This window comes from Polyodon spathula, chromosome 13 (assembly GCF_017654505.1).
Source record: "Polyodon spathula isolate WHYD16114869_AA chromosome 13, ASM1765450v1, whole genome shotgun sequence".
NCBI classification, from domain to species: Eukaryota; Metazoa; Chordata; class Actinopteri; order Acipenseriformes; family Polyodontidae; genus Polyodon; species Polyodon spathula.
Window position 1 is genome coordinate 3,673,797 of NC_054546.1, and position 13,759 is coordinate 3,687,555.

Genomic DNA, 13,759 nt, shown 5'->3' on the forward strand with positions numbered 1-13,759 from the left:
TAAATCAAATCTGTCCATTTTCTTTATTATATTACATGTACAGACACTGCGAAGCTACAAAGGAGGGACCAAGTTGTTTACAAAAAAGGGTCAAGATCTATGGGAGGTTGTTATTAAGTTGGGGCAACTACCACTTTTTTTGTAGCAACATAAATAAAAAAAGTTGTTTTAAGGTTAAGTTACATCACACACTCTGTATTTGGGAGATGATACAGAGCAAATATTAAAAATATAAACGAGCTGTTTTAGTCGGAGTTTATAATAGAATGATATGTCTAGCTAATCTGAAATTCGCTGAATGTAGCCAACAAATACCTGCCGTTAAATAAATTTCCCTTTCGGCTGTTCTGTTTTTTCTCGTATTGACTGTTCAGGCTAAGCACTGATTAAGGCGTATCGCCACCCAGGTTTCTCTCAGATCCCAGTTTCGTCCATTTCATTGATCGTGTGAGGCACGGGTGTGTCAAGATAGTCACTAGAAACACTTTGGGTGTGTCAAGGGATGTATATGACCCAGAGGGGGGCGGAGGGAAGACAGGTATTATTTTATTTTAATACATATAATACGATTATGTATCCACATATTACACTATGAACGTGTGGCGTGTTAAGATATGTCGTATTTTAATAGATTCGACTCGTTAACAAAACAATTCTGTTAACGAATCTTGCCATGTTGCTTTAGTTTTCCTCTGATTACGTGTCTAGACACACGCTGGCTGTGATTGGCTTTACCGTAGATTTCTATGAAGGACGTAGGATGATAATGAAGGCTCATTGGTTACGTGCGTTTGTTGTGGATGACGTCACCTGCAGCGAGTGCTGGCGCGTGGGCCGCTGCTGGAAGAGGTCGCGTCACGTGAGCGGTTTAAATAGCCCATCAGCTGTCGCGCTCGGAGGATCTTCATGGTCGAGCCCGAGCGCAGACACTGTGCGAGCTGAAGATGGCGGACGGCACGAAAATCATCCTCAACTCCAGCGCCGGCGGCTTAGAGGCTGAGGAACCTCTGGCTAAAAGACTGAAGCTCGGGGAGGTGTTAAAGAGCAGGGACACGGCGGCCTCGGAGGAGGAAGATATGGGAAAAATCGGTGGTGAGTCCGAGGCGACGGCGGAGCGGCAGCGGCCGGGAGAGGGGGTGCAAGGACAGGCCTCAGCGGCATCAGGCGGAGACAATGGGCTGCAGGACTCTGAACTACAGGAGGGGCTGCAGGAGGAGGAGGAGGAGGAGGAGGAGGAACTCAACGGGGTTTCTGCCACAGAGCGAGCAGGTATTAGTACTGCTGTTGGCATTCCTGTTTACAAAGCGCTTTTGAGATGTGATCTTCTCGAAAAAACGTTAATTATCACCAACTTTTCAAAACTTCCCTTTAGGGATATATATATATATATATATATATATATATATATATATATATATATATATATATATATATATATATATATATGTGTGTGTGTGTATATATATATATATATATATATATATATATATATATATATATATTATATATATATATATGTGTGTATATATATATATATATGTATATGTATGTGTGTATTTATCTCGTATTAGATATATATTAGTACATATATATAATTATTTTGTATATGTGTGTATGTATATATATATATATATATTATATATATATATATATATATATGTATGTGTATGTTATATATATATATATATATATATATATATATATATATATATATATATATGTATATTGATATGTATATATATATGTATATGTGTATATATATATATATATATATATATATATAAATTACAGTTAAAACAAATACGGCATGTACTGAGAATACTGAAATTAAAATGTACACATTGTTTCTCGATCGTTTTTTCATTATTTAATCGCTTTGGCGTTTCGCAGTATGTCAGTCTTAGTTATGTTTTGTGAGTATTAGTGTTTTCGTAAAATTGCAAACATTGTTAGGTAATTTTATTGTGAATACAGTAGTGTAGTGCAAGCAGTGAGGGGATCGACAACGTACAAGGGAAGTTGTCAGAATAGAGGATAGCGACGGTGACTAACGTTAGACACATTTCACCAAACCTTAAGGAATTGCCACAACCTATTAAACTATTTGTAACTGTGTTTTATTACACATTTATGAACTCAACATTTTCTGCAAAAAAGGGTTTTAATATAAAGGTACAGTATATTTTGAGAAATTGTCCATCCTTGATCACGTTGAAGCAGCAACACATTAACGTGTAGCACATCTTGTCATGCAGCTTGCAGGGGTTGATATTAGCTAAGGGATTGTATTTATTTAACTCTACTATAAGTTAATGAGTTTTTTTTTTTAATGGCCGTTAGCGGGCTTGGAGTAACTCAGGTCGTGTATTGTGCATTAACAAAACAGGAGTTTTGAAGCTCTGGCTTAAACCTAAATAAGTCCGAGGTCTACAATTGTGTATTACTGAACTTTTGAAACAATTTGAAATTACAAAAAAAACAAAAACAGATTAACGGATTAGTGCATGCAAACAGTGAAATTCAGATGTACCAATGATACAGTACATATCTTGTATAAATTGTTGGTCAATCTGAAGACGAGGAGTAGTTATATTATGTTAAATGATACATGTAACCATCGGATTATTTTGTTTATGTAGCCCTGTAATATGGATATTTTTTCAGATGGAACACCCCAGAATGAGGATATCCTCCTGAATGGGTTCGATTCATATGACTGTGATGACGATGATACATCATCACATGCAAGTTCGAGTGATTGGACTCCACAACCTCAGATAGGTAAGTCTTGCTATATGCATGTGACTTGTGGTGATTTTTGTAGTCTTTGTCCTGGAAAACATTCACTACAGTTAAAAGCTGCATTCATAAAAATTAATAATAATAAAAAAATAAAATAAAAAATAAATAACGCTTGTGCTATCATGTACATGTTTCTGCAAATGCTATAGATCTCATGAATATTTAACATTAAAATATGTTTGCAATTTAACACATTTTAAATTTGAGCATATGATGAAAAAACCTTGGAGATTGAAGCACACTTAAATACATTTACCATCTGATACACTATATTTAAGTAAAGAAATGCATTAAATGTTCTCCAAAATTTGATAGGTTTATGCAGACACTTGGAATTTACATCTGTGTGCAAATGGCATGTTTATGTTGCTGGTAGAAAGGTATCTCGTTTGACTATTATGTGCAGCATCTGAAGTTCATATAACTGAGGTTTCTTGTTGCAGGTTCGTATAGTTTTATTCAGCAGCATATTATGAGGGAGACAGACCCGCGGACCATCTTGAAAGACCTTCTCCCAGGAACTGTGCTTCCACCTGACCTGGATGATATGACTCTCTGGCAGATTGTGATTAATATATCGGAACCTCCAAAAAGAAAGAAACGGAAAGACATCAATACAATGGAAGATGTTGTCAGGCTGCTGCAAGAATGTAAAAAAATTATGGTTTTGACTGGAGCTGGGGTATGTATTCCTTCTGTTGGGGGGGTTTACTGTTCAAATATTATCAGATAAACCTCGGTCACCCAACAAATTAGATGTTAACCACAGCATAACCAGTGAATTGATGTACAAGAATATGAAGATTAGGCTAGCATGTGTGTCTTGACGGTAAAGAATTTAAGAACACCACTAATGTTGAGTTTTGTCCTTCTCAAACACACATGCATATAATAAGTTACATTTTTGCATTATTTTTAAACATACAGCATTGCAGACTTTATTATTATAAATGCCTGGTTAACTAATAATGCTTTTTATTGCAGGTTTCTGTGTCCTGTGGAATACCTGACTTTAGATCCCGTGATGGTATTTATGCACGTCTTGCAATAGATTTCCCTGACCTTCCAGATCCACAAGCAATGTTTGATATTGAATACTTTAGAAAGGACCCTCGGCCATTTTTTAAATTTGCAAAGGTTTGTCCTATAAATTCTGTTTCAATGTTGTATCTGCAAGCCTTTTGAGAATACATGGGTGGCTGTAAAATATGCTGTCCATACATTTATTCCCTGAATACCTGTGTTAAACGTTCTTGGGAGTTGACGACACAAGGGCTGTATGTCGCCACATTTAGCAAGTACTGGTAAATCCCCCAAATTCTTCAAGTTCAGTAAAGGAATAATACAGTTTTGTTTCAGCAGTTAGTAAGTTTACCAAATACAGTAGTCCATCGCGTCTCTGACTGTGGGGGGAACAGAGTAAGGGTGGATATGTAAAAAGTCAGGAATGGTAGTGCACAAAGAACATACAACACAGTGTATAAAAACTTTGATGGGATCTACAATCTCTTAAGTAATCTCTGTTCAATAATAAACAAACTCCGGCTACTTGCCTGGCTTTTGGCGGATTCGACTTGCTAACTCACTTCGATATCCAACCCTGGTTCGTTCTCTCTCTCTCTCTCTTTCTCTCTCTCTCACACTGCTGCAGATAAACGGTTAGGACTGAAATATGATGGACAGATGACTATTTAGATTTGCTACATCCTTGTCTTACTTCTATCCCTAAACAAATGAAAAAAGCAGAGTAAAATATCTCTGTAGGAAATGCAAAATGTCTGTTCTAGCAGTTACAAATGATTTGATGCCGTCAGTCAATAAGCTTCCAGACTTAAAAAGCTTCAATTAAAACCAGTCGGCTCCAAACAACATAAATGTAAAGGAATGAGAACCATATCGGAATAAGCATGTAAAATGTTAAGTAAATGCTTGCCTGGCATAATTAAAAGAAGGAGAAACACTTCATCTAATTTACCTATGTAATTACCTCTTTCAACTGGTGTTAGCAGATGTGGATTTCTTTGGGGATAAAATAGATTTGTGGTATGCAAAGTGAATATTGACCAAAGTGAAACAACAGCTATGCACATTTAACATTTAAGTGAAATATATTTTAATAGAGGAAATTGTTATCTGGTGGAGAATTTTTTCATAATAGAGTAATTATCTTAGAAAGGTTGTCATGTGATTCCCCACCTGTTTGAACTGGATAGAAAATAAGTGTACATATTAAGCTTGGTATAAATAATTGCAGTCTGAACTTTCTATTTTATTTTATTTTTTTTTTAGGAAATCTATCCAGGACAGTTCCAGCCATCTCCATGTCACAGGTTCATTGCAATGTTGGATAAACAGGCAAAGCTTCTTCAGAATTATACTCAGAACATTGACACACTGGAACAGGTGGCTGGAGTCCAGAGGATCATTCAGTGCCATGGTTAGTTTTATATATTTGCATTTAATCAAGAAGTAATGTCAGACAGGGAGCTGTATCAGGGGATTAGATAGTAAGTCATTTGTCCACATTCTTCAATAAACTGTTTTTACAACTTTTATAAAATGTAATAGATTACAAGAACATCACCATGCTTGTTTTGTTTCACAGCTTGGTTTCTACACAGTAACCACACAAGTCTTTTATTGCATGTGTCAGTATGGTTTGAATTCAGACCACATGAACATATAAATGTTTGTGTTGTATATACAGCTTTAATTAACTACTTACATAGTGAACTAATGCTGTACATTTCAAATTCTTGAATCTCCATTGCAGGCTCTTTTGCAACAGCATCATGCCTGACCTGCAAATATAAGGTTGACAGTGAAGCTGTTAGGGAAGATATATTTAATCAGGTATGGGTACATTACATTGTAAAATTAGATATGTACTGTACACATGAAACATCTCAATGTTCAGAATTCTTTTATATAATTGTAGTGTTTTGAACAAAGTACAATTTTAGTAATGAGTATTGTCAATTGTTATTGGCAACATACAAAATGAGCTAATCCATATTTAAGCATGTTGCATTTCAGTTGGTACTAATTTACCTATATATCATGAAATGTCTGTGCAAACAAAGATAGCATAACTACAACCAGAATTGAATAATTGTTTTACTGTCAACTACCACTGCTGTAATAATTATGATACCATTGGTTAAAGCTCTTTTGAAAGCTGATTTGTAAACATTTTATAATTTTAGATCTTCCCATAACCTTTTTACCTGCATTTCATACACTTGTAGGTTGTGCCTCGATGCCCCAGATGTCCACCTGATCTGCCTCTCGCCATCATGAAACCAGATATTGTATTCTTTGGAGAGAATTTACCAGAACAGTTTCACAGGGCCATGAAGCATGACAAAGATGAGGTTGACCTCCTGATTGTCATAGGGTCATCACTGAAAGTACGACCAGTGGCTCTTATTCCAAGTAGGTTATTAAATTGTGCAATGACATTTTAATTCCTGAAATGTGTTATTTTATTTTAAGAAATAAAAAGTAGCTGAATGACTTGGCCTGTGAATCAAGGATAATAACTTTTGTATATAGTTTTGTTATTTAAGTGGATAAGCTTTCAATTTTGCCCCTTTACAGTGTTTGATTCTGTGATTTAAGTGTGAATTTTAAATCTTGAATACGTATCTGGAATAATATCGTAATATTGCATGTACCAGTGCTGTACAAAGGCCTCAGTCCTGTCTTTTCCTTTTTTGATTAAATAATGTGAGTTTTCATGTCCTAATGTTGAATTTTTTTTTTTGTTTTAGACTCCATTCCCCATGAAGTACCTCAGATTCTAATCAACAGAGAACAGTTACACCACCTTAACTTCGATGTAGAATTGCTTGGAGATTGCGATGTTATTATCAATGAACTATGCCATAGGTTGGGTGGAGATTATGAGCAACTATGCTACAACCCTTTAAGACTTTCAGAGATCGCAGAAAAGCCCCCTCGTGCGATCAAAGAGTCCAAACTACAGTTCACTGACCTACCACATACCCCCCTTGAACTTACAGAAGACTCCAGTTCCTTGGAACAAACTAGTGAGCACACTTATACCTCCAAGCAAGCTTCCGAAGAAACAGCAGGAGCTCAGCAATCAAACCATGTAGGGTCTACCTCTGAGCTCCCACAAGCTAGCGCTACAGAAAACCCTCCACAGAACAGGACTGAAATTGTTGAAGGAAATGCAAAAACTGATATGGGGGATTTGTTAACAAAGAATGAGGAGTGTCCAGAGTCAGGTGAAAATAAATCAGATCTTGAAATTCTCCGAAGATGCTGGCTGAGTAGATTTGCAAAAGAACCAATCAGCAAGCGCCTTGACAGTACGTTTTTTTTTTTACATTTTTTTTCTATATGTATGTGTGTGTGTGTGTGTGTGTGTGTGTGTGTATATATATATATATATATATATATATATATATATATATATATATATATATATATATATATATATATATATATATATATATATATATATATAATGTGGATTACATGTAATACTAAATTTTGAATTTACTGCTAGCTAATCTGAGTTTATTAAATATGACTGCAAGGATAGCTTTATGCTTTTGTAAAGAGACAACAGCTCCTATTAGATAAAGACTTGATATTTTCTGATTTCTGGAAAATCCTTGGACAATATGAAACATTATCCTTCACTTTGACATGTAAACTAACGTGGCTGCCGTGTTGTGGTCATGTGAGTTTTGGTTTTCATTTCTGGATGCAGAAAAGCTTTGGTGTTGCCTTCACATTTGGTATGAAAATGTAGTCAGTGGTTCTCTTGGTCAAGCAAATGGGCTGCCACACTGTCAAAATCTCTTGTAGACCAGTAAGGTACTGAATTTGTTACCAGTTGTGTCTTATGAAAACAGTAACACCAGGTTGTTCAAATTTCACCTGTGAGATGCCAGATTTTGACTTAATGATATAATTTCCTCCATGTAAAGCTGCCTTCATTCATGTATGTGAAGTCATTAATTTTTTTTAATTAATTTAATTTCAGATTCTCAATACCTGTTTCAAGCACCAAATCACTACATTTTCCACGGAGCTGAGGTATACTCCAATTCAGAGGATGAGTCCTCGAGTTCCTGTGTCAGTCACAGTGACAACGAGTCATGCTGCAGCCCTGGAGATGAGGGAGAGGACGATAGCGAAGGAGAAGAGTTCTATCGCAGAGTCGAAGAGGACGGTTCAGAAGATGACGACTGCTTCAGAGATGGCAGAGAAGAATTGGAAGCAGAAACAAATGACTTTATAGACATGCTGAGGAATCAGAAAGACAATAAACCTGACGATATTAAACATGTGACACAAATGTAAAAACATGTAATGCCTACATTTATTTGCTACTTGTCCACCAGCAATAGCAGTCAGTGGACAGGAACAAAGGATGCTGTCCTGAATTTTTTTTTTTTTTGAGGAGATTGATTTATAGATTTTTTTTGGGGGTGGTATTTAAATTTTGGGCTATGCTCTCACATTTGGTCAACTTATGTTTTCCAGCAAGGTTCTGCACTTCCGAAGTTTTGTTGTATACCCCTTATAATTGTACCCATGCTGTTGGACAACAGATTCTTAAAATGTTCTTTCAGACACTTGAACTTTGCAGTTTTAAAAAAAAAAAAAAGCCACTGATTGGTAACGGGATGAAAAAAGGGAACAGAAGACCAAAGAACAGGAGTTTTTTTTTTTTTCTTTCTTTCTTCCCACATCCACAAATTAACTTATGTTAGAAGTAAATGTGTTGCTTTTGCTCTTTTGAACTTCTTCCAAAAATATGTTGAATGAAACACTGGCATTTATTTCTAAAGACTTACTCTGGCAGCTACTTTTTATGGTAAATAGTGTAGCAGTAGTGTTATTTTTGTATTTTGTAATACTTTTAATTCATACTCAGTGTTCGTACTATAGGCGACAAAGAAATAGCACTTGGAGTATGTAAACATTTTACGCTTTACACAAAACAGTGACAGTGCATCATTGAGCACTGGCTTGGCTTTTTATTTTAACACAGAAATGATTTTCTTCCTGTGGAAATGCAGTAATAATTTGAATGTTTTAAGAGTGTAAAGAAATACTTTAGACTGGGATCTGATTCATCAAGCTAAGCTAGTACGAATAATTAGAAATGTAAATTGTTGTGGAAACATGTGCCTGCTTTCTAAACTTTTATTAATAATGTTGGTGGCTGTAAATTTTGGTTTAAGAATGGCCGTCACTGTGGTACAGCTCGTATAAGCATTATTAAGTATGCCTTTCCATGAAGCATTTACACTGCCAAAATGTGAATTAGACAAGAATTTTTTTTGTGTGTGTGTGTATGTGTTTGTGTATATATATATATATATATATATATATGTATATATATATATATATATATATATATATATATATATATCTATATGTATATAATATACAGACTTTTTGAAAACACAACTCTAAAGAACTTTTAACATTTAAAAACATTGTATTTTACAGCAAGAAACATTTTACACTGGTTGCTGTGGTAGAAGCTTTGAAAATTCATCAGAAGCTGCTGTATTGTCTTGCAGCTGGCATTTGGAAAATATTTAAAATCACATAGCACACAGTATTATTTATTACAGAAACTTTAGATGTAATCCACCAGGATAGTAAACTTTATAACTAAGTATCAAACTGGCTTTAAATGTCTACATGGGTGCATCTGATTTAATTTTTTGTTTGGAAAATGTTAATTAGAAGCCCAGGAGTATCTATGTGGCCAGTTCTAGATAGTATTGGGGAATCTACTTGCATTGATTAAATGTGAGACAAAAATCTATATGAAACTAATACCTAAACACTATTTCCAAATGTAAATACCACATGAGTAGAAAGAACAAAAATCAGTTTTTACATTTGTTTTGCATTACAGTAAAAGATACACATTTTGTTTGACATTGGCAATATCAAGAAGATTATTTTAAATTGCAGGGTCCCCGTTTGTTTTGGTGTGTATCAGTACTGTACAAGATTTTGGGAAGACCCAGATGCTTCCTCTTCTGTAATAAAATGCAGTATCTTTACATCCATTAATTCCATGATGCTATGTCTGTTTTTTTTGTTCAAGGGACTGTTGAAATCTTGTTTTAATTTATTTTATACAATATGCTTCCTCTCTCTCTCTCTCTCTCTCTCTCTCTCTCTCTCTCTCTCTCTCTCTCTCTCTCTCTCCATTTAACAATACAACTTTTTAAAATATAGGAGCAATGTTTTATATATATTTTTTGTTAAAATGTAATTTTATGTTGCATTGGCATTGGTTGTAAAAAAAAAAATACTGTATTGATTACATTTTCTTATTTTTAAGGTTTCAATTTTTATAGCAAATCCTATCCCGTCATTCTTGACTGCTGTTTTATTCTACTGATACTCGTTCATAGTTATTCACTGTCGTGAACATTGTTTTGTGGGTTAGTAATAGTTTATTCAACCATTCTGTCTTCAGTTATGTGGTTCTTACATTACGTAATCTAGTACACATCAAAATATGTATTTGGATTTGTAATATAATGCAATAAACATTGTCTTAATTATTTTTGTTGACGTGTGTTTTTATAAAGGACAAAGGAGCACTTGAACGGCACCTCTGGACACAAGAAAGAAGAGTACACTCACTGATCGCTGCAACAACTGAAGACAACTAAGATCTGTTTATGTTTTTTTTCCATAATTTACTACAATAATAACTGATTCACAAATATTTTGCATGTGTTTTTGCCACTGCAATGACGTTGAGCTAACACAATTTTGAGGAAAGGTTTCCACCCACATCCCAAATTGGTACACTATAATATTAAACTGCATTTCACATTAGATAGCTTTTTTTATTTTATTTTTTAAGCTACTTTAACTACTCCTAAAACACGGCAGTTGTTCCTTTAAATATACACTTGCTGCTTTCTCGCCCACAACTCGTTCTTGATTCCATTGGTTAACTTTTAACGTAGTTTGTAGCTGGAGTGGTCAATTGCTACCGTCAATCATTCAGTTCTAGGTTCCTATAAATACTACACTGCCTCTATCAGTTCTGAAGTAGCTGGGTCTAAGTGAGAAGTGAAAATGGCAACTCAGTTTTTAATCCGAACTTCATACAAAGCTGTGCGCTTGGCAGCAGCGAACCACGTCTCAAGAACTACATTAAGAGCTATGTGCACTGCCAAGGGTAAGTGTAGTTAGTGTCAAGTTACGACTGTTAAGACGTATTGTATATTGACACATTCTGTAACATTATAATTAAAATTGTCGACCTGTTACCACGCTGTGACATGGTCTTGACGATCCTTAGTAAAGCGTTCGGACAGTGTCGTAAAGATTAATTATTAAATACACACATATATATATATATATATATATATATATATATATAGATATATATATATATATAAAATTTTGAATAAACCAATTTTCTTATACTGACAAGGGCGCTTTGTATGCGTTTTTTGAATGACAAATACTAATAGTTTTGTATGAGTGGTTTTAATAAACGAAGGTCATCGCGCTTTTATTCCAGTGCCAGGCCCATGTAAAAGACACACCTTTTCTGGCTTGGCTGCAGGATTAGGTGCCAGAAAGCTTTGAGCTGGAAAGCAGGTCGCATGCACAAACATCACAGATAGTTTTTTCGGACTACGTGCGACCCTGAGAACAGTTATAGGCTGTCTATATGTAACCATAATCTCGATTTCTTTTAAAACTGATTGTAATTTTCTATAGTGCAAACATTCTGTTCCTTTGAGTTAATAAAACACGCATTGCTGTCGAACAGAAACTTTTTTTTTTTTTTTTTTTTTAACCCTCGCTGCCCTTCATACTAGACATACATTATAATAAACAGCCTTGCTTTTTGTTGTTCAACATACTGTGTAAATGGTACTCACGCTGACCACGCTTTTTGAAGGTACTGCCTCCTTATTAGCTGAGCTGTTGAAGGCTTGATCTAGGGAACCACTTGCAAGGGTGTTTTGAGTCTGTAGTACAAGTAATGCTATTGTTCTGTAGGCATCCCAACCAATGAGGAGCAAGCCACAGGGCTGGAGCTCCGAGCTCTGTTGGCCCAGAAGAAGGGAAAGGTAATGGAGTCTGTTTAACAGCATTATATATTTTCATTTTTAAAGGGCTGGCTTCACAGACCCTGATTAGTACTGATTTTATTTATTTTATTAACTAGTGCTTCTATCAAGTGTTTTCAGGAAGGTTAATCAAATATTTATTTGAATAGGACCCATATAGTATTTTCAGGCCTAAGGAGTATGCAGGAACCAGTGAGGATCCACATATTGTTCCTTCCATCGGCGACAAGAGACTGGTTGGCTGCCTCTGTAAGAACTGGTTTAAATGGCTCCTGGGGATTTGCTAAGGGGGGGGGGGGGGGGGGTAGTAGTTTTATAATGAATTACGCTTTGGTTTTTCATAGTCTTAATTCTTCATACAAGCCCCTAGTGTTAGTTTGTTATTGCTCTGCCTATTTTAAGATTACCAAAATAAAAATGCTTCCCAATCCATTGTTCCAGGTGAGGAAGATAACACTGCCATTGTCTGGTTCTGGTTACATGAAGGGAATCCAGAGCGTTGTCCATCATGTGGATCACATTACAGACTGATTCATGAAGAGCTTCCACATTAAACAGGGGAGCAGATATCCAAAGAAACCATTCATTCAATGTCTTGTTATTAAATGGGGATGTGTGCTCTTTAAATAATTAAGCAATTCAATGTGTGTATGTCTGAATTGTGTATTCATTTTGTTTCCCAACTGTGTTAAGATTCTGTCAGGACTTTATCATACGGCCTCCAATGTGGTACAGCTGTGCTATTGGTTTCAATGTTGTAGTTCCTCTTGTAAGTCATATTTTCTGCGTCTTTCACCTTTCCAGTTTAAGTAAAGCCAGATTCGGTCTTTTCCTTTCCACTGCAAATGTACAATCGGTGCCACCCAAAACGAACAAGACAGCTTTATAATGATGCTGCTTGAGAAACTTTGAAGCTTTTGCACCTTGAAGAAAAAGTATTGTCAATTAAAAGTTTGACTTCTTTGAGGGTTGCAGTGGGAATGTGATATATGTTGCAAGATAGATAATATAACCTTGTGATGTCTATGAATTATACTACAGCAGGTGCAGCTATTTGGGTGGGGGACAAAACAAGTTACATCATTTGATAAAGGGTGTGAAGTTTGTAAGGGTCAAAAAACAGTTCAATTTTTTTTTTTTTAAACCCAGCACAGAAGACTGTTTCCTTGGTTTAAAATCAAATTCTTGAAGATCTGGGTCTGAATCTTTATGGTCTGGTCAGATCTAAACTTATGCCAATTCCCAAGGCCCTGATCTGTTGTCACAAGAAGGTCCTTGGTGTCTTTGTGATGCTCTCCATAATGTGGTTCTGTAACTATATGTATGTGATATACATCCCTAGCAGTTTTCTCCAGGCTGACTCTGCAAATAAGTCACTGCCTTGGATCAGCAATCAAAATAATCTGTATTTGCTGTAATAGTTGTGAGCTGTTCGTTTGAAAAGGTGTAGCCCTGCTCTCTGACCACCGTTTAAAAACGTAACAACTGTGCTGGCATTTTAGAGAACTGCAATATACAAACCAAAGTCTACAAACAACAAGAGGTACTAGAGGTATTTATATATACAGTTATAGTCAAAAGTTTACATACCCCAATGGAAATCTGTAATTTCTTGAAAATTATAGAAAACAAAAAATTACAGGAAAAATTTTTGTAGCTAAAGTTTTGCTTTTGTGTTTATTTTTTTTTGCAAAACTCCAAAAATGCGAATTCACCAAATTGCTTGATCTTTTTGTTTAATCACTCGATAACATTTTTGACCAGAACTCATATCCATCATTCAAATGCCATTTGGCAAACTTTTAGAGATTGTCCTTGTGATGTTTTCCTGGCTTTTTTTCTTG

General features: G+C 35.4%; 2 protein-coding genes across 2 annotated transcripts; both read left to right on the forward strand.

Moving 5' to 3' along the window:
• Window positions 1-865: 865 nt before the first annotated feature.
• Window positions 866-9,148, forward strand: LOC121326144 (NAD-dependent protein deacetylase sirtuin-1-like). The gene is made up of 9 exons (XM_041269327.1): window positions 866-1,269; window positions 2,665-2,781; window positions 3,246-3,484; window positions 3,787-3,939; window positions 5,092-5,239; window positions 5,576-5,655; window positions 6,051-6,237; window positions 6,576-7,139; window positions 7,823-9,148. The coding sequence occupies exons 1-9, from the start codon at window positions 945-947 to the stop codon at window positions 8,140-8,142; spliced, it is 2,133 nt and encodes a 710-aa protein (XP_041125261.1). The 5' UTR covers window positions 866-944; the 3' UTR covers window positions 8,143-9,148.
• Window positions 9,149-10,859: 1,711 nt separating this feature from the next.
• LOC121325120 (cytochrome c oxidase subunit 5B, mitochondrial-like) lies at window positions 10,860-12,886 on the forward strand. Its single transcript, XM_041267410.1, has 4 exons — window positions 10,860-11,008; window positions 11,845-11,915; window positions 12,065-12,164; window positions 12,357-12,886. The coding sequence occupies exons 1-4, from the start codon at window positions 10,906-10,908 to the stop codon at window positions 12,467-12,469; spliced, it is 387 nt and encodes a 128-aa protein (XP_041123344.1). The 5' UTR covers window positions 10,860-10,905; the 3' UTR covers window positions 12,470-12,886.
• Window positions 12,887-13,759: the final 873 nt, after the last annotated feature.

Coding starts and splice junctions, on each gene's coding strand:
- LOC121325120 (XM_041267410.1), top strand. CDS start 10,906: ATGGCAACTCAGTTTTTAATCCGAACTTCATACAAAGCTGTGCGCTTG. Junction 11,009..11,844: donor AGCTATGTGCACTGCCAAGG/GTAAGTGTAGTT, acceptor ATTGTTCTGTAG/GCATCCCAACCAATGAGGAG. Junction 11,916..12,064: donor TGGCCCAGAAGAAGGGAAAG/GTAATGGAGTCT, acceptor TTATTTGAATAG/GACCCATATAGTATTTTCAG.
- LOC121326144 (XM_041269327.1), top strand. CDS start 945: ATGGCGGACGGCACGAAAATCATCCTCAACTCCAGCGCCGGCGGCTTA. Junction 2,782..3,245: donor GACTCCACAACCTCAGATAG/GTAAGTCTTGCT, acceptor TTCTTGTTGCAG/GTTCGTATAGTTTTATTCAG. Junction 3,940..5,091: donor CATTTTTTAAATTTGCAAAG/GTTTGTCCTATA, acceptor TTTTTTTTTTAG/GAAATCTATCCAGGACAGTT.